At 48.5% G+C, this 21146-nt stretch overlaps 1 protein-coding gene across 1 annotated transcript in view; it reads right to left on the reverse strand.

The window, feature by feature from the left end:
• uroc1 (urocanate hydratase 1) overlaps positions 1-21146 on the reverse strand; it is a 136950-nt gene that overhangs the window by 99900 nt on the left and 15904 nt on the right. Inside the window, exons 2-4 of the mRNA XM_070894933.1 lie at positions 15852-15982; positions 10369-10462; positions 8530-8589 (exon numbers count right to left, since the gene is read on the reverse strand). Of these exons, the coding sequence (XP_070751034.1) occupies positions 8530-8589; positions 10369-10462; positions 15852-15982 (285 nt within the window). The remainder of the gene's footprint in view (positions 1-8529; positions 8590-10368; positions 10463-15851; positions 15983-21146) is intronic.

The raw sequence follows: 21146 nt of genomic DNA on the forward strand, positions 1-21146 counted from the left end.
CCAAGGGTCACCTGCACACCCCAGGCAAGCAGGTATAAAAGGCAGTCTAACATGCTGCTTCCTCACTCTGGAGTTACATTAAAGAGACCAAGGTCACAACAGTTTGAGCTTACAGTATACAATCTTGTGGAGTTAATCTGAACAAAACAATTGGCGACGAATAACAGATCACGAACTTTCACACGGTTATGGCTGCTGTTGGTATTCTTGAGAGATTTGTTGAGGGTAATGATTGAGAAGCCTTCGTTGAGCGTTTTGACCAGTACTTCATGGTCAACGAGCTGGATACGGAAAATACCTCGGTCAAGCGCAGGGTGATTCTCCTCACCGTTTGTGGGTCCACAATATGTGGCCTCGTCAAAACTCTGCTAGCACTGACGAAACCAACGGACATATACAGAGTTGTGCACGCTGGTTCAGCAACACCTCAAGCCGAAGGAGAGCATCTTAATGGCCAGGTATCACTTTTAATATGCACCATCGCACCGAGGGCCAGAACGTGGCGAGCTATGTCGCCGACCTAAGACGTCTTGCGGGATCGTGCGAATTTGCTGGATTTTTGGGGGAAATGTTGCGGGACTTTTTGCTGCTTGGAATCGGCCACGAAATCAGTCTTCGCAAACTGTCTGCCGAATCCCTAGATCTGAGCAAGACCATCACGATAGCCCAGGCTTTCATGTCCACGAATGACAACACTAAACAGATATCTTTGCAGCATCGAAGCTCACTGGCAAGTACTGTGCATAAAATAATGCCTTCAGCAGGCAGAACAGTACAAGGCAGGGCCTACACGCCTGCAGAGGCCAGACCTCGGATGACTCAAGAGTCCGCTGCGGGGCATGAATGCAAATCCATCAACACCATGTTGGCACTGAGGGGGTAATCATCGATTAATGTCGATTCAAGCACTACGTGTGCAAGGGCTGTGGGACAATGGGGCACCTCCAGCGAATGTGTAAACGTGCTGCGACTCACCACGTGGCAGAGTCGGCAGAAGATGACCGATCCGGCGCGGATCACGCTGAACAAGTAAGAGAGGCAACTCAACCCGAGGCTGAAGAGGAAGTGTATGGGGCACACACCTTCACCACCACAAGCCCTCCGATAATGCTGAAAGTCAAATTAAATGGCATTCCAGTTTCCATGAAATTAGACACGGGTGCGAGTCAGTCAATTATGAGCCAGAAGGCTTTTGAGAAACTGTGGGGCAACAAGGCACAAAGGCCGATTCACATAAAGCTGCGCACTTACACCAAAGAGCTCATACCAGTCATTGGCAGTGCGACAGTGAAGATACCGTACGATGGAACTGTGCATGATTTACCACTATGGATTGTAACCAGGCCATGGCCCAACGCTATTCGGCAGAAGCTGGCTAGGAAAGATCCGATGGAACTGGGACGACCTCAAAGCACTGTCTTCGGTGGATGACGCCTCGATGCGTCCAAGTGCTAAACAAATTCCCGTCGTTATTTGAGCCAGGCATCAGCAGCTTCACAGGCCTCAAGGTGCAGATCCATCTAGTCCCTGATGCATGGCCCATTCATTACAAGGCCTGAGCGGATATGATGCGAGAGAAAGTCGAGATCGAGCTGGACAGACTTCAACGAGAGGGAATCATATCGCCAGTCGAGTTCAACAAGTGGGCCAGTCCAATTGTTCCAGTATTGAAAAGTGATGGGACGGTCAGAATCTACGGGGACTACAAGGTAACGATCAACTAAGTCTCATTACAGGACCAGTACCCACTACCCAAAGTGGATGACCTGTTCGCAATGCTAGCAGGGGGGAAGTCAATCACCAAGCTGGATCTAACCTCTGCTTACATGACACAGGAGCTGGCTGGACCTTCGAAAAAATTGACGTGCATCAACACGCACAAAGGACTGTTCATATACCACAGATGCCCTTTTGGGATTCGCTTGGCTGCGGCCATCTTCCAGAGGAACATGGAGAGTCTGCTGAAATCGGTTCCGCGCACCGTGGTGTTTCAAGACAACATCCTGATCACTGATCGCAACACCACCGAACATTTGCACAACCTGGAAGAGGTTCTAAAGCGACTGGACAGAGTGGGACTCAGGCTGAAACATTCCAAGTGTGTTTTCCTGGCGCCAGAGGTCGAATTTTTGGGGAGAAAGCTTGCGGCAGACGGCATCAGACGCACAGAGGCCATCAAGAATGCACCCAGACCACAGAATGTGACGGAGCTGCGTTCGTTCCTGGGACTCCTCAGCTATTTTGGTAACTTTCTACGGGGGTTGAGCACTTTGCTGGAACCCTTGCATTTATTGCTACGCAAGGGTGACGACTGGGTTTGGGGTAAATCTCAAGAGACAGCCTTTAATAAGGCCAGAAACCTGCTATGTTCCAACAAGTTACTTGTGTTGTATGACCCGGGTAAACGTTTAGTACTAGCTTGTGATGCATCTTCGTATGGGGTCGGTTGTGTGTTACAGTAAGCCAATGTGTCAGACAAACTGCAGCCGGTTGCCTATGCGTCCAGAAGTTTATCTAAGACTGAAAGAGCCTACAGTATGGTTGAAAAAGAAGCATTAGCATGCGTATACGGGGTTAATAAAATGCACCAATACCTATTCATCCGGTCATCCCCCTGCAAAACAGATACACCGCTTTGGGTACTGTTGAGGGTGATGACTCATCAGGGGAGGGCAGCAGCAGCCAAGTTCATGGCACCATGGGTGGCTCTGCTGCACAGGAGGGCAGGAAAAAGAGTAGGAGAGCAATCGTAATAGGGGATTCAATTGTAAGGGGAATAGATAGGCGTTTCTGCGGCCGCAACCGAGACTCCAGGATGGTATGTTGCCTCCCTGGTGCAAGGGTTAAGGATGTCTCGGAACGGGTGCAGGGCATTCTGAAAATGGAGGGTGAACATCCAGTTGTCGTGGTGCATATAGGTACCAACGATATAGGTAAAAAACGGGATAAGGTCCTACAAGATGAATTTAGGGAGCTAGGAGCTAAATTAAAAAGTAGGACCTCAAAAGTAGTAATCTCAGGATTGCTACCAGTACCACGTACTAGTCAGAGTAGGAATCGCAAGATCGCTCAGATGAATACGTGGCTTGAGGAGTGGTGCAGAAGGGAGGGATTCAAATTCCTGGGACATTGGAACCGGTTCTGGGGGAGGTGGGACGAGTACAAACTGGATGGACTGCACTTGGGCAGGACCGGAATCAATGTCCTAGGGGAAGTGTTTGCTAGTGCTGTTGGGGAGGAGTTAAACTAATATGGCAAGGGGATGGGAACCTGTGCAGGGAGACAGAGGGAAGTAGAATGGGGGCAGAAGCAAAAGATAGAAAGAAGAAAAGTAAAAGTGGAGGGCAGAGAAACCCAAAGCAAAAAGCAAAAAGGGCTACAGTACAGCAAAATTTTAAAGGGGCAAAGTGTGTTTGAAAGGCAAGCCTGAAGGCTCTGTGCCTCGATGCGAGGAGTATTCGGAATAAGGTGGACGAATTAACTGCGCAGATAGCAGTTAACGGATATGATGTAATTGACATCAGGGAGACATGGCTCCAGGGTGACCAAGGCTGGGAACTCAACATCCAGGGGTATTCAACATTCAGGAAGGATAGACAGAAAGGAAAAGTAGGTGGGGTAGCGTTACTGGTTCATGAGGAAATTAACACAACAGTAAGGAAGGACATTAGCTTGGATGGGTGGAGCTACGGAATACCAAGGGGCAGAAAACGCTAGTGGGAGTTGTGTACAGACCACCAAACACCAGTAGTAAGGTTGGGGACAGCATCAAACAAGAAATTAGGGGTGCATGCAATAAAGGTACAGCAGTTATTATGGATGACTTTAATCTACATATTGATTGGGCTAACCAAACTGGTAGCAAAGCAGTGGAGGAGGATTTCCTGAAGTGTATTAGAGATGGTTTTCTAGACCAATATGTCGAGGAACCAACCAGGGAGCTGGCCATCCTAGACTGGGTGATGTGTAATGAGAAAGGACTAATTCGCAATCTTGTTGTGCGAGACCCCTTGGGGAAGAGTGACCATAACATGGTAGAATTCTTTATTAGGATGGAGAGTGACACAGTTAATTCAGAAACTAGGGTCCTGAACTTAAGGAAAGATAACTTCGACGGTTTGAAGCACGAATTGGCTAGAATAGACTGGCAAATGATACTTAAAGGGTTGACTGTGGATAGGCAATTGCAAATATTTAAAGATCACATGGATGAACTTCAGCAATTGTACATCCCTGTCTGGAGTAAAAATAAAATGAGGAAGGTGGCTCAACTGTGGCTAACAAGGGAAATTAAGGATAGTGTTAAATCCAAGGAAGAAGCATATAAATTAGCGAGAAAAAGCAGCAAGCCTGAGGACTGTGAGAAATTTAGAATTCAGCAGAGGAGGACAAAGGGTTTAATTAAGAGGGGGAAATAGAGTACAAGAAGAAGCTTGCCGGGAACATAAAAACTGACTGCAACAGCTTCTATAGATATGTGAAGAGAAAAAGATTAGTGAAGACAAACTTAGGTCCCTTACAGTCAGATTCAGGTGAATTTATAATGGGGAACAAAGAAATGGCAGACCAATTGAACAAATACTTTGATTCTGTCTTCACGAAGGAAGACACAAATAACCTTCCGGAGGTACTAGGGGACCGAGGGTCTAGTGAGAAGGAGGAATTGAAGGATATACTTATTAGGCAGAAAATCGTGTTAGGGAAATTGATGGGATTGAAGGCCAATAAATCCCCGGGGTCTGATAGTCTGCATCCCAGAGTACTTAAGGAAGTGGCCCTAGAAATAGTGGATGCATTGGTGATCATTTTCCAACAGTCTATCGACTCTGGATCAGTTCCGATGGACTGGAGGATAACTAATGTAACACCACTTTTTAAAAAGGGAGGGAGAGAGAAAACGGGTAAGTATAGACCAGTTAGCCTGACATCAGTGGTGGGGAAAATGTTGGAATCAATTATTAAGGTTGAAATAGCAGCGCATTTGGAAAGCAGTGACAGGATCGGTCCAAGTCAGCATGGATTTATGAAGGGGAAATCATGCTTGACAAATTTTCTGGAATTTTTTGAGGATGTAACTAGTAGAGTGGACAAATGAGAACCAGTGGATGTGGTGTATTTGGACTGTCAAAAGGCTTTTGACAAGGTTCCACACAAGAGATTGGTATGCAAAATCAAAGCACATGGTATTGGGGGTAATGTACTGACATGGATAGAGAACTGGTTGGCAGACAGGAAGCAGAGAGTCGGGATAAACAGGTCCTTTTCAGAATGGCAGACAGTGACTAGTGGAGTGCCGCAAGGCTCAGTGCTGGGACCCCAGCTCTTTACAATATACATCAATGATTTGGATGAAGGAATTGAGTGTAATATCTCCGAATTTGCAGATGACACTAAACTGGGTGGTGGTGTGAGCTTTGAGGGGGATGCTAAGAGGCTGCAGGGTGACTTGGACAGGTTAGCTGAGTGGACAAATGCATGGCAGATGCAGTATAATGTGGATAAATGTGAGGTTATCCACTTTGGGGGCAAAAATGCAAAGACAGAATATTATCTGAATGGTGGCAGATTAGGAAAAGGGGAGGTGCAACGAGACCTGGGTGTCATGGTTCATCAGTCATTGAAAGTTGGCATACAGGTACAGCAGGTGGTAAAGAAGGCAAATGGCATGTTGCTTTCATAGCTAGGGGATTTGAGTATAGGGGCAGGGAGGTCTTACTGCAGTTGTACAGGGCCTTGGTGAGGCCTCACCTGGAATATTGTGTTCATTTTTGGTCTCCTAATTTGAGGAAGGACATTCTTGCTATTGAGGGAGTGCAGCGAAGGTTCACCAGACTGATTCCCGGGATGGCTGGACTGACATATGAGGAGAGACTGGATCAACTGGGCCTTTATACACTGGAGTTTAGAAGGATGAGAGAGGATCTCATAGAAACATACAAGATTCTGACGGGACGGGACAGATTAGATGCGGTAGATTGTTCCCGATGTTGGGGAAGTTCAGAACCAGGGGACACAGTCTTAGGATAAGGGGTAGGCCATTTAGGACTGAGATGAGGAGAAACTTCTTCACTCAGAGAGTTGTTAACCTGTGGAATTCCCTGCCGCAGAGAGTTGTTGATGCCAGTTCATTGGATATATTCAAGAGGGAGTTAGATATGGCCCCTACGGCTAAGGGGATCAAGGGGTATGGAGTGAAAGCAGGGAAGGGATACTGAGGGAATGATCAGCCATGATTTTATTGAATGGTGGTGCAGGCTCGAAGGGCCAAATGGCCTACTCCTGCACCTATTTTCTATGTTTCTATGTTTCTATGATTCGAGCTCGAAACCGACCACAAACTGCTCATTTCGCTGTTCTTAGAAAGCAAATGTAATAACACCAATGCTTCGTCCTGCATCCAAAGATGGGCACTAACATTATCTGCGTATGACTATATAATCTGCCGCAGACCAGGCACTGAGAACTGTGCTGATGCCCTCAGTCGGCTACCATTGCCCACCACCGGGGTGGAAATGGCGCAACCTGCAGACTTGCTTCTGGTCATGGATGTTTTTGAGAGCGAGAGGTCACCCATCACGGCTCGCCAGATCAGGACCTGGACTAGCCAAGACCCCGTGCTATCACTAGTAAAAAGCTGCGTCCTCAATGGGAGCTGGTCGGCTGTTCCCAGAGAAATGCAAGACGAAATTAAGCCGTTTTACCGCCGCAAGGATGAAATGTCCATCCATTCGGATTGTCTCCTATGGGGGAATCACGTGGTTTTGCCAAAGAAAGGGAGGGAAATGTTTATACGCGACCTACACAGTACCCACCCAGGCATAGTCATGATGAAGGCTATCGCCAGGTTGCACATTTGGTGGCCCGGCATTGACTTGGAATTGGAGTCATGCGTACACAGATGTAACACTTGCTCATAGTTAAGCAATGCACCAAGGGAGGCCCCACTGAGTCTGTGGTCATGGCCCTCCAAACTGTGGTCCAGGGTCCACGTGGATTTCATTGACCCCTTTCTAGGAAAGATGTTCCTCGTAGCAGTGGACGCTTAATCTAAATGGATTGAATGTATAATAATGTCATCATGTACGTCCACTGCCACTATTGAAAGCCTTCGGGCCATGTTCGCCACCGATGGTTTGCCCGACGTCCTTATTAGTGACAGTGGACCATGTTCAACGAGTTCATGACCCGCAATGGCATCAAGCATGTCAGGTCTGCCCCATTTAAACCCGCATCCAGTGGTCAAGCGGAACGGGCAGTCCAAACTATCAAGCAGAGCTTGAAACGCGTGACGGACGGTTCCCTGCAGACCCGGTTATCTCGGGTTCTGCTCAGCTACCGGACGCGACTCCACTCGCTTACTGGTGTTACCTCTGCAGAATTGTTAATGAAGAGGGCTCTCCTTAAGTCCACCCGGATCTCAATGGTCATGTAGAAACCCGGTGTCACCAGCATAACATGTATTGGCTGTATCACGTGATATTGAGGTTAATGACCCTGTGTTTGTTCTTAATTACGGTCATGGTCCCAAATGGGTTGCTGGCACTGTTTTAGCCAAGGAGGGGAATAGAGTGTTTGTTGTCAAACTTTTGAATGGACAGAAGTGCAGAAAGCATTTGGATCAGACCAAATTGTGGTTCACTGACAACCAAGAACAGTTTGAAGAGGACATAACCATCATTGATCCACCTACACACACCCAACCAGCAACCGACCTCACGGTCAACCACGAGGATGAACCCACCATACCCGACAGTCCGATCAGACCAGCCACACTGCAGCAGCAATGATTTGACCGACTCACCCATACCAGGACTTCAACTCAGGCGATCAATCCGGGAATGTAGAACCCCGGATCGCCTCAACTTGTAAATAACTGGTATCTAAGACTTTGAGGGGGGAAGTGATGTTATGTATGTAAACTTTACTAGTGTGTAAGACTTGCCACGGGGGCGCACCTGTGGGAGACCCAAGGGTCACCTGCACACCCTGGGCAAGCAGGTATAAAAGGCAGACTACCATGCTGCTTCCTCACTCTGGAGTTACAATAAAGAGACCAAGGTCACAACAGTTTGAGCTTACAACACAGTCTTGTGGAGTTATTCTAAACATAACACTATCAATCTCAGATTTAAAATTAATAATTGACCCAGCATCAATTGCCATTTGTGGAAGAGAATTCCAAACTTCTACCACCCTTTGTGTGTAGAAGTGTTTCCTAATTTCACTCCTGAAAGGTCTGGCTCTAATTTTTAGACTATGCCCCTGGTCCTAGAATCCCCAAACTGCGGAAATAGTTTCTCTCTATCTACCCTATCTGTTCCCCTCAGTATCATGAAAACTTCGATCAGATCACGCCTTAATCTTCTAAATTCCAGGGGATACAACTTTAGTTTGTGCAATCTCACCTGTAACTTAAGCCTTGACGTCCAGGTATCACCCTGACAACAAATATATCCGGACGTGGGATATATGGGCCGTGTAATCCCACGGCTGTGTATGAACACTCTCCATCACCGACAGCTGACTTACCTGGGCCCAGTTACTAAACACTTGTCCATTCCCTCCATACGTCACGAGCTCCTGGGGAAACTAAAACAGAAATATTAAAACGTCACCGAGAATTCCTGGTACCCTTTGGGACAAAGCCTTTCAGAATGTAGCAGACAGAGAATGGGACTCGCGGGATCGATCCTTGGCCTGTGCCAAGTCAGCTGTTCTCGGTAGGGATAGGAGCTAGACCGACCTTTGGACTCAGTGAGAGAGCGAACAATCAGCCCAGGTCCCCGATCCTCAACGCGACACACTGACCTCTTGGAGTGACTGGTCAACAACCGAGAATTTTGCCCTGTAAATTTCTTTTAATAGGATTGGGCTTGTCTGTGATGCTGGAACAGCCAGCAGTTATCACACACAAGGTATCGGAGGACAGGCCTCATAGTGAGTGTCAGCAATGGAGCACAAACCTGTTGTGCTCTGAAATTGATGCACCCGCATGTGATTGGCCCTCCTCCTAAGCCAAGGGCTCTGGGCTCTCTTACGTCCACCAGACAGGGCAATACCTCAGACAACGTCGTTGGTTCAAACCCAACTGCAGAGACATGAGCACAAAATGCAGGCTGACATACCCAGTGCAGTACTGAGGGAGCACTGCACTGTCAGAGGGGCAGTACTGAGGGAGCGCTGAACTGTCGGAGGGGCAGTACTGAGGGAGCACCGCATTGTCGGAGGGGCAGTACTGAGGGAGTGCTGCACTGTCAGAGGGGCAGTACTGAGGGAGCACTGCATTGTCGGAGGGGCAGTACTGAGGGAGCACTGCATCGTCAGAGGGGGAGTATTGAGGGAGCACCGCATTGTCGGAGGGGCAGTACTGAGGGAGCGCTGCACTGTTGGAGTTCAGTACTGAGGGAGCACCACATTGTCGGAGGGGCAGTACTGAGGGAGCGCCGCACTATCGGAGGGATAGTACTGAGGGAGCACCGCACTGTCGGAGGGGCAGTACTGAGGGAGTAGCGCACAGTCGGAGGGGCATTACTCAGGGAGTGATGCACTGTCAGAGAAGCAGTACTGAGAGAGGCCTCCTTGATAAAGTGCAACATCCCCACCGACACCTGGGAATCCCTGGCCAAAGACCTAAGTGGAGGAAGGGCATCCGGGAGGTCACTGAGCACCTCGAGTCTTGTCGCCAAGAGCATGCAGAAAACAAGTGCAGGCAGCGGAAGGAGCGTGCGGCAAACCAGTCCCACCCACCCTTTCCTTCAACCGCTGTCTGTCCCACTTCTGACAGAGACTGTGATTCCCATATTGGATTGTACAGTCACCTGAGAACTCACTTTTAGAGCATAAGTAAATCTTCCTCAATTTCGAGGGATTGCCTATGATAACTGAGGGAGCGCTGCACTGTTGGAGGTGGCATCTTTCAGATGAAACATTAAACCGAGGCCCCGTCTACTCTCTCAGGTAAAAGATCCCATGGTCACTATTCGAAGAGCAACAGGGGTTCTCCTGTTTTCCTGTGGTCAATATTTATCTCTCAACCAACACCTAAAAGCAGATCACATGGTAATTTATCACATTGCTGTTTGTGGGAGCTTGCTGTGCACAAATTGGCTGCCGCATTTCCCACATTACAACAGTGACTACACTCCAAAAGTACTTCTTTGGCTGTGAGACATTTGGGACATTTTGAAGTGGTGAAAGGCGCTATATAAATGCAAGTTCTACCAACCGTGTGGTATCTGGAAATGAAAGGGAACTCGGGTTTAAAGTTCAGGTGCAGCCCCCCCGGGGTCGCACGAATGTTGGACACGCTTTGTTACATGATATCTAAAGCATGGTGGTCTATTGGAGAGAGGGTGATTGCGAGCTTACCTGGGCTACATGTGGGTCCAAGTTATTCATGATCATGTGCATGATTGCTGCGCCTGCCTTCGTCCTGCTCGGATACTCGCTGATCGGGTAAGCTCTGCAGGAAACAGAAATAAAATATGTTTATTAACTGCCCCCAGTGTTTGCACAACCCACCTGCAGGAATGGAACCCTTACTCTGTCCGCAAGATCAAGGAATATTCCCGTCTCTCTGGGCCGTCTGGTTTTGTTTGCTTTCAGCTCAATCGCTCTGACACTGAAACAAATGCTAATATTACAGTCATAAATCCCATCCCCTTGTTAAAACATTCACTCCCTCCCCCACCAACGCACCGTGGCTGCAGTGTGTACCATCTACAAGATGCACTGCAACAACTCGCCAAACCCGCGACCTCTACCGCCTAGAAGGACAAGGGCAGCAGGCGCATGGGAACACCACCAGCTCCACGTTCCCCTCCAAGTCACACAACATGCTGACTTGGAAATATATCGGCCGTTCCTTCATCATCACTGGGTCGAAATCCAGGATCTCCCTCCCTAACAGCACTGTGGGAGTACTTTCACCACACGGACTGCAGCGGTTCAAGGCTGCGGCTCACCACCACCTTCTCAAGGGCAACTAGGGATGGGCAATAAATGACCCATCCACCTCCACGGAGGTGTGTGGGGGGCCTGACCCATCCACCTCAATGGCACGAACCTGGTATTGCAGTACTTCCAGGAACGGTGCAGTGGCTCTAGGCCTTTTGGCTAAGAGCATTGGCGCAGAGTGATCCTTGATGTGTGCAAGGTGACCTCTGGCGTTTGTGATTTGACAAAGAATTGGAAAGATTGGCTACGAATTTTTAAAAAAAAATGCCAGCCTTACCAGCGACGCCCACATCCTGAGAAATAATTTTTTTAAATCACCTCAAACACCAGCAAAAAGATTTATTACTGGGATATCAACCTTGATCAAAAGTATCCACAATATTAGAACAAAAGAATTATTCCGTCAACCCTGATTTTACTCCCTATTTAACTTACTTGCACTTTTTGAACTAAATATGCTTCCCTACCTAACCCACTGTTTTTAGTTTCACAGCATCACAGATTTTGAAAGCCCACACAGGAAAGATGTGATTGCACTACGGAGCAGATTTAGGAGGATGTTGCTGGGAGTGGAGAATCTTAGCTATGAGGACAGATTGGATAGGCTGGGTTTGTTTTCCTTGGAACAGAAGAGGCTGAGGGGAGACCTCCTTGAGGTGTATAAAATTATGATGAGCCTGGATAGAGTGGATAGGAAGGACCTGTTTCCCTTAGCAAAGGGTTCAACAACCAGGGGGCATAGATTTAAAGTAATTGAGGGGAGGTTTAGAGGGGATTTGAGGGAAATTTCTTCATCCAGAGGGCGGTGGGGGTCTGGAACTCACTGCCTGAAAGGATGGTGGAGGCAGAAAGTTACCACATTTAAAAAGTACTTCGATGTGCAATTGAAGTGCTGTAACCTGCAGGGCTACGGACTTAGAGCTGGAAAGTGGGATTAGGCTGGGTAGCCTCTTGTTGGCCGACGCGGACACGATGGGCCGAAATGGCCTCATTCCGTGCTGTAAATTTCTATGATTCTATGATGTGGAGAGACTAATGAAGCTGGGGTTGTTCCCCTTAGAGCAGAGAAGGTTAGAGGTGTTCAAAATGATGAAGGGTTTTGATAGAGTAAATAAGGAGACACTGTTTCCTGTGGCAGGAAGGGCGGTAACCAGAGGGAACAGATTGAAGGTAATTGGCAAAAGAACCAGAGGGGGAGAGGAGGAGAATTTACATAAGAACATAAGAAATAGGAGCAAGAGTCGGCCATTTGCTCCCTCGAGCCTGCTCCGCCATTTAATAAGATCATGGCTGATCTTCCACCTCAACTTCATTTTCCTGCCCGATCCCCATATCCCTTGATTCATTTAATATCCAAAAATCTATCATAAGAACATAAGAATTAGGAGCAGGAGTCGGCCATTTGGCCCCTCGAGCCTGCTCTGCCAGTCAATAAGATCATGACTGATCTGATCATGGACTCAGCTCCACTTCCCTGCCCGCTCCCCATAACCCTTTACTCCCTTGTCACTCAAAAATCACCGCCTTAAATATATTCAATTACCCAGCCACCACAGCTCTCTGGGGCAGAGAATTCCACAGATTTACGACCCTCTGAGAGAAGAAATTCCTCTTCATCTCAGTTTTAAATGGGCAACTCCTTATTCTGAAACTATGCCCCCTAGTTTTAGTTGCCCCTATGAATGGAAACATCCTCTCTGCATCCACTTTGTCGAGCCCCCTCATTACCTTACATGTTTTGTTAAGATCACCTCTCATTCTTCTGTACTCCAATGAGTATAGGCCCAATCTTCATAAGTCAAGCCCCTCATCTCCGGAATCAATCTAGTGAACCTTCTATGAACTGCCTCCAATTCTTCCCTATCGGGTGTAACTTGCGATGGGAAAGGCAATCTAGACATTGCATCAGCATTACTGTGATCAGCTGATCGTCTGTTTTCAATATCATATGTATATGCTGACAAAATCAAAGCCCATCTCTGCATTCGGGCTGCAGCTAATGTTGGAACTGGGGACTTTGGATGGAGGATTGCTGTCAGGGGCTTATGGTCCGGAACAATGGTAAACTTACGACCATACAAGTATTTGTGAAACTTCTTGACCCCAAAAATTAATGCCAAAGCTTCCCTTTCAATTTGTGCATAATTATTCTCACTGGCACTGATAGTGCGTGAAGCAAAAGCAATTGGTCTCTCCTCCCCACTACTTAATACATGAGAGATTACTGCCCCAACTCCATACAGAGAGGCATCACATGCTAGCTTAATCTCCTTAGATATGTCATAATGAACTAACATGGTGCTCTCTATCAATTTGCTTTTATACTCCTTGAATGCTATATCGCATTCTTTTGACCACTTCCAATGGACCTGTTTTTTCAAAAGTTCATTCAGTGGATGTAATACTGTAGCCAAATTTGGTAGGAACTTCCCATAATAGTTCAAAAGACCCAAGAATGAACGAAGTTCAGTGACATTCCTGGGAATGGGTGCATTTCTGATCGCATCCAATTTTTCCATGGTTGGATGCAAACCATCTTTGTCTACTTTGTACCCTAAGTACTCCACTGAGTTTTTAAATAACTTACACTTACGAGCAGACACTCATACTCTGTGCTTCTCTAGCCGTTTGAGGACTTCATTCAATATGTTATTATGAATTTGCCTATTTGGTACTGAAATTAGTATGTCATCTAAATAACATACTGCCCCTTCAATACCTTGCAAAATCTGGTTCACCACCCCTTGGAATATGGCAGGGGCAGAAGACACTCCAAACGGTAGCCTATTAAATTGATATAGGCCTAGATGAGTATTTATAGTCAAACATGACTTGGACTCCTCATCTAGTTCAAGCTGTAAGTAGGAATTCGTAAGATCCAGTTTTGAGAAGATCTGACCACCTGTCAGTGTTGTGAACAAATCTTCTATATTTGTCAATGTATTGGGGACATTACCCTCTAGATCCTGGTTTACGGTTACTTTATAATCACCACACAATCTTACCTTACCATCGGACTTAGGTACAACAACAATGTAATGTCTGTAAGCTTGTAATGTTTGTAGCTCCACACTGTGGATGTGGACGTATTGTGTACTGCAAGTGCAGGGTTAATAATAAACAGCCCAGGCACCATTCCAGAGACTTCCGAAAGAGCTGCCTGCCATGTTAGGAAGCTGTGTGTGCTGTGCTCTGTGAATATATCACATTCAGGGATCTGTGGACCTGTACTCCAAGGTCCCTTTGTTCCTCTACACTTTTCAATGTCCTACCATTTAATGTGTATTCCTTTGCCTTGTTAGCCCTCCCCAAATGCATTGCCTCACATTTATCCGGATTGAATTCCAGTTGCCACTGTTCTGCCCATCTGACCAGTTCATTGATATCTTCCTACGGTCCGCAGCTTTCTTCTTCATTATCAACCACAAAGCCTATTTTAGTGTCATCTGCAAACTTCTTTAACATAGTTAACTTAATCAGTTAAGGGCTGTTGCTACCCAGTACGCAGTGGGTGTGGGCCCAGAACACACAATGGTGATCAATTCAGAGCCAGTCAGCTGTCAATAGACAATGTCACTTAGAGAGACCACAGCATGCTGGTGCACAATAACAACTGGCATTTATATAGCGCCTTTAACGTAGTGAAACGTTCCAAGGCGCTTCACAGGAGTGTTATGAGACAAAATTTGACACCGAGCCACATAAGGGGATATTAGGACAGGTTTGGTCAAAGAGGCAGGTTTTAAGGAGCATCGTAAAGTAGGAAAGAGAGGTAGAGAGGTGGAGAGGTTTAGGGAGGGAGTTCCAGAGTTTGGGGCCCAGGCAGCTGTAGGCATGGCAACCAATGGTGGAGCGATTATAATCAGGGATGCTCAACAGGGCAGAATTAGAGGAATTTTGACATCTCGGGGGGTTGTGGGGCTGGAGGAGGTTACAGAGATAGGGAGGGGCAAGGCCATGGAAGGATTTAAAAACCAAGCTGAGAATTTTAAAATCGAGGCGTTGCTGGACCGGGAGCCAATGTAGTTCAGCGAGCACAGGGGTGATAGGTGAGTGGGACTTGGTGCGAGTTAGGATATGGAGAGCAGAGATTTGGAAGAGTTTAAGTTTATGGCGGTTAGAACGTGGGAGGCCAGCCAGGAGTGCATTGAAATAGTCAAGCCAAGTGGCAACAAAGGCATAGATGAGGTTTTCAGCAACGGATGAGCTGAGGCAAGGGTGGAGACGGGCGATGTTACGGAGGTGGAAATAGGTGGTTTTAGTTATGTTGCGGATATGTGGTCAGAAGCTCATTTCAGAGTCAAATATGGCACCAAGGTTGTGAACAGTTTGGTTCAGCCTCAGATAGAAGTTGGGGAGAGGGATGGAGTCGGGGGCTAGGGAACGCAGTTTGTGGCGGGGGCCGAAAACAATGGCTTCGGTCTTCCCAATATTTAATTGGAGAACATTTCTGCTCATCCAGAACTGGATATCGGACAATCAGTCTGACAAGTTAGAGACCGTGGAGGGACGAGAGAAATGGTGGTGAGATAGAGCTGGGTGTCTCAGCGAACATGTGGAAACTGATGCTGTGTTTCCGGATGATATCGCCAAGGGGCAACATGTAGATGAGAAATAGGAGGGATGGATAAATTGTCCCAAGGCGCTTCACAGGAGCGTAAATCAGACAAAATATGATACTGAGCCACATAAAGACGGGTGACCAAAAGCTTAGTCAATGAGGAAGGTTTTAAGGAGCATCTTAATTGAGGGGAGAGAGGTGGAGAGGTTTAGGAAGGGAGTTCCTGAGCTTAGGACCCAGGCAGCTGAAGCCACGGCTGCCAATGGTGGTGTGAAAGACATCAATTCATGTGTTTTGGATATGGTTGAGGTGCTGCGATATCTCACCAACTTACCGCATGTTAATCTGCGGGCAAAACCTGTACATGTAGATGTGACCAAACTCCCTGAGCTCGTTGGCGAATTCTGGGGCCAGGGTGCTGTGCAGGTCCGGAGGCAAATAGCGCAAGGCATTTCTCAGGGCAACCTAGTAGATCAAAAAATAAATACTTTCACCAGAACAGTCATATTCACCCTCCGCAGGCAGCCACAGAGATAAATGCATTTCCTTTCCTTTTCATTGCTGATGTTCCCCACTCCAGCCCCAAAAATTCCAACTAACTCTCGCTGGCTGGAGTTACTCAGGACCTGAAGCCCAGCTCCTCCCCTTGCCCTGTGACTTGTCTTCGTTCACAAGCCTGTCCATCGACCATTGCCTCTGACTCCAGATGACTGCAAAGTGGACATGAAAGATCCCATTGCACTATTTCAAAGAGGAGCAGGGGAAGACACCAGGGATAACTCCCTTACTCTTCTTCCAATAGTGCCATGGGATCTTTTCCACCTAAGAGAGCAGACGGGGCCTCGGTTTAACGTCTTATCTAAAAGACATCACCTCTGACAGTGCAGCACTCCCTCAGCACTTTGCTAGCACTGTCAGCCTAGATTTATGTGCTCAAGTCCCTGGAGTGGGACCTGAACCCACAACTTCCTGATTCAGAGGCAAGTGTGCTACCCACTGAGCCACAGCTGACACAATGCGGAGAATTGTGAAGTGGTACATTTTGGTAGGAAGAACAAGGAGAGGCAATATAAACACAATGGTACAATTTTAAAGGGGGTGCAGGAACAGAGAGATCTGGGGGTGTATGCACACAAATCGTTGAAGGTGGCAGGGCAGGTTGAGAATGCTGTTAAAAAGCATACAGGATCCTTGGTTTTATTAATAGAAGCGCAGAGTACAACAGCAAGGAGGTTATAATAAACCTTTATAAAACTCTGGTTAGGCCCCAGATGGAGCATTGTGGACAATTCTGGGCACCGCTCTGTAGGAAGGATGTGAAGGCCTTGGAGAGAGTGCGGAGGAGATTTATCGGAATGGTTCCAGGGATGAGGGACTTCAGTGATGTGGAGCAACTGGAGAAGCTGGGAATGTTCTCCTCAGAGCAGAGACGGTTAAGGGGAGATTTAATTGCGGTGTTCAAAATCACAAGACGTTTTGATAGAGTAAATAAGGAGAAACTGTTTCCAGTGGCAGGAGGGTGGGTAACCAGAGGACACAGATTTAAAATAATTGGCAAAAGAACCAGAGGGGGAGATGAGGAGAATATTTCACACAGCGAGTTGTTGTGATCTGGAACGCGCTGCTTGAAAGGGCGGTGGGAGCAGATTCAATAGTAACTTTCCAAAGGGAATTGGATAAATACTGGGAGGGGAAACATTTGCATGGTTATGGAGAAAGAGCAGGGGGAGTGGGAATAATTTAATAGTTCTTTCAAAGAGCCGCCACAGGCTCGATCTGCTGAATGGTCCCTTTTTGTGCTGTATCAATGTGCTGATTGATTGAAAAAATCTAATGTCCGGGGGACAGGGAGTGTCGGGGGGGGGGGGGGAGGTGGTGGGGGGGAGAATGTCCAGGGGACAGTGAGTGTTGGGGTGGGGGGGGGGGCGAATGTCCAGGGGACTGGGAGAGTCCGGAGGGTGGGGGGGGGCATGAACAGGGGACGGGGAGTGTCTAGGGGGGGGAATGTCCGGGGGACAGGGAGTATCGGGGGCGGGGGGAATGTCCGGGGGACGGGGAGTGTCGGGGGGGGGGGAGGGGGGTGGGGGGGGCAAATGTCCAACAGACAGTGAGTGTTGGGACGGGAGGGGGGGGGCGAATGTCCAGGGGACTGGGAGAGTCCGGGAGGTGGGGGGTGGCATGAACAGGGGACGGGGAGTGTCTGGGGGGGGGAATGTCCGGGGGACGGGGAGTATCGGGGGGCGGGGGGAATGTCCGGGGGACGGGGAGTGTCGGGGGGGGAGGGGAATGTCCGGGGGACGGGGAGTGTCGGGGCGGGAGGGGAATGTCCGGGGGACGGGGAATGTCGGGAGGCGGGGGACTGTCCGGGGAAGGAGAGTGTCTGATGGGAGGGGAGAGGGTCAGAGGCGGAGCAATATGTCAGCGACACAGAGACAGAGTGAATGCACAGTGAGGAATAGCATTTCTCCAACCCGGATGGTGCCGTACAGAGCAGTGGGGCAAGCATGTAAAGGAACAATGCTGCCATTTTGGAAAGGTCTCAGTCTCAGTTGTGTTGCTGCAGTGAGGTGACCAAGACCCGACTGACTCAGTGTCGACCCGCGGAGTGAGGGGACCGACAGAGTAATGTTTGGAGGGACAGTGGATGGCGAGCCCGTGTTGTGCTACTCATGGCAACCAGTAGAAGGGTTACAGACCCCAGCATAGGCCTCGGGGTAGGTCATGGCCCAGTAGGCCACAGGCTTTCCATCATCCTATATAGCGCCGCACACACACCAGGGTCACTCTGGAGCCTCAAGGAATTAATGATTAAACCGCTGTGAGCAAAAACCCGGGAGCAAAATCACAGGGGCCATTATAAAATTGTTTTCATTCGTTTGAAAAATGTTGTTTATTATTTATAAAAATATTGGAGATGCTGAAAACAGGCTGTTTGACCGGGTGGGGCGGGTGGAGGCGGGAGGTCATGTGATGAAACCCACAGGGATATGGCCAATCAGAATTGGCGACCCAAACAGGTACAGAAAGAGAGTCTGAAAATAAAACTTTTCAAATAATTAAAATGGTGCTGCGGTTTGATTAGACAGAAGCCGAATATAATTCAGGACTGGAAGCTGAGGCCTGCGGCAGAAAGTCCTCCCACTGCTCTTGCTGGGCAAGTCAGAAAGCTATCAGCGCTGACCCTGGACACCGATTTAATCCAATCTGTTTACATGTCTGTTTAAGATTAGTCCTTTCCCTTAAAAAAAAAGGCCTTGGTGGGGGGAAAGCGCGGAGGGGGGATTGTGTTCGGGGCGGTGACAGTCACAGGGCAAGAGTTCCTGTGCCAGGCGCGGAAGTCCCGCGCCACGACCTAAATTTGGGTTACCACCCCCGAGAGCAAAATAACTCGCTCCACTCACTCTGTGGGGAGTGAGCGAGGCGGAAGGGTTCAGCGAGGAGCGCCCCGCGTAAACAGCGCTCACCCCTTCATTAAAGGGGAGGGCCAAGCTGCCGATTCTGCGGCGGAGAAACGGCTCCATTCCTGGACCACGGGGGAGCGGGGTGCCGTGGCTTCAGCCTGGCACACAAGCGGAGCGGGCGCCGGGCTGTAAGATGGTAGCACGGAACCCGTGGTGCAACATCCAGCAGGCCAGTAAGTTGGACAATTTATTTTTAAAATCGCCACCTCCCCTTTAAATTTCACCCCGCGAGCGGCCTACAGCCCGGTACACGCCCCCACGCCCCCTGAACCTGTCACGGGCATCGCCCCGCGCAGCTCCAGGGGACGTTACCTAATTTTCGCTCCAGGGCGAAAACGGGTCACTGCACACGGTGATGACGTCGTCACCGCGAGCGGGTCGCTGCCGGTTACCGCCGCCGTTAAAGTCCCGCGGAATTTCATGGGAGTCGTTCGCACCGCCGTACCTGAATTTCTCCCCCTACATACGTACTCTCTATTTATCACCTGTCCCCCCCCCTCAGAGAATAACAAAACGTGGAGAAGTGACAGCATGAACTAGAACATAAGAAATAGGAGCAGGAGTCGGCCATTTAGCCCCTCGAGCCTGCTCCACCATTCAATAAGATCATGGCTGATCTTCGACCTCAATTCCACTTTCCTGCCTGATCCCCATATCCCTCGATTTCCCAGGTGTCCAAATATCTATCGATCTCAGCCTTGAGTATCATCATCATCATCAAAGGCAGCCCCTCGAAATCGAGGAAGACTTGCTTCCATTCTAAAAGTGAGTTCTCAGGTGACTGAACAGTCCAATACGGGAATTACTGTCTCTGTCACAGGTGGGGCAGACAGTCGTTGAAGGAAAGGGTGGGTAGGGAGTCTGGTTTGCCGCACACTCCTTCCGCTGCCTGCGCTTGTTTTCTGCATGCTCTCTGTTGTGTATGGAGAAAGAGTCAGACTGAATACTGTGAGCTCAAAGTAACATGTGACCTTAGTCTTTTATTGCAGGTCTCCAGAGTGCCTCTCCAACCTGTGAAGCCTTCTTAAATACCTGTGCTCCCAAGGGATTATGGGATCCCTTGGGACTCCAGGGAATGAGCCCTCTGATGGCTGTACAGAGTAAATACAAGTCCACATATATAACACTCTCGGCGACGAGACTCGAGGATGCTCTTCCTGGATGCTCTTCCTCCACTTTGGGTGGTCTTGGGCCAGGGACTCCCACGTGTCAGTGGGAATGTTGCACTTTATCAAGGAGGCTTTGAGAGTGTCCCTTGAAATGTTCCCTCTGTCCACCTGAGGCTTGCTTGCCATGTAGGAGTTCCGAGTAGAGTGCGTGCTTTGGGAGACTTGTGTCATCGCTAGAATCCTCCTCAACCGTCTTCTCCCTGTGGCTGAAGAGCTCCTCCCAGAATCACAATGCAGATTCTGACCGCTACATGGTACAACGAACATGATCTTCATGGCGCGACAACTGCAAGAGAAATGCAGGGAACAGCACCAACCCTTATACATGGCCTTCTTTGACCTTACAAAGGCCTTTGACACTGTAAACTGCGAGGGATTATGGAGCGTCCTCCTCTGTTTCGGCTGCCCCCAAAAGTTTTTCACCATCCTCCACCTGCTCCACGACGACATGCAGGCCGTGATCCTGACCAACTGATTCACCATAGACCCAATCCACGACCGGACTGGGGTCAAGCAGGGCTGCGTCATCGCACCAACCCTCTTTTCGATCTTCCTCGCTGCAATGCTCCACCTCACATTCAACAAGCTCCCCGCTGGAGTGGAACTAAACTAAAGAACCAGTGGGAACTTGTTCAACCTTCGTCATCTCCAGGCCAGTTCCAAGGCCTTGAATATACTCAATGATCCAGCATCCACAGCCCCCTGAGGCAGAGAGTTCCAAAGATTCACAACCCTCTGAGTGAAGAAATTCCTCCTCATCTCCGTCTTAAATGGCCGACCCTTTATCCTGAGACTGTGTCCCCTCATTCTAGAGTCTCCACAACAACTTGCATTTATATAGTGCCTTTCACATAGTAACATAGTATAACATCCCAAGGCGTTTCACAAGAGCGATTATCAAACACAATTTGACACCGAGCCATATAAGGAGATATTAGGACAGGTCAAAGAGGTAGGTTTTAAGGATCGTCTTAAAGGAGGAGAAAGAGGTGGAGAGGT

This window comes from Pristiophorus japonicus, chromosome 12, assembly GCF_044704955.1.
Source record: "Pristiophorus japonicus isolate sPriJap1 chromosome 12, sPriJap1.hap1, whole genome shotgun sequence".
NCBI lineage: Eukaryota > Metazoa > Chordata > Chondrichthyes > Pristiophoridae > Pristiophorus > Pristiophorus japonicus.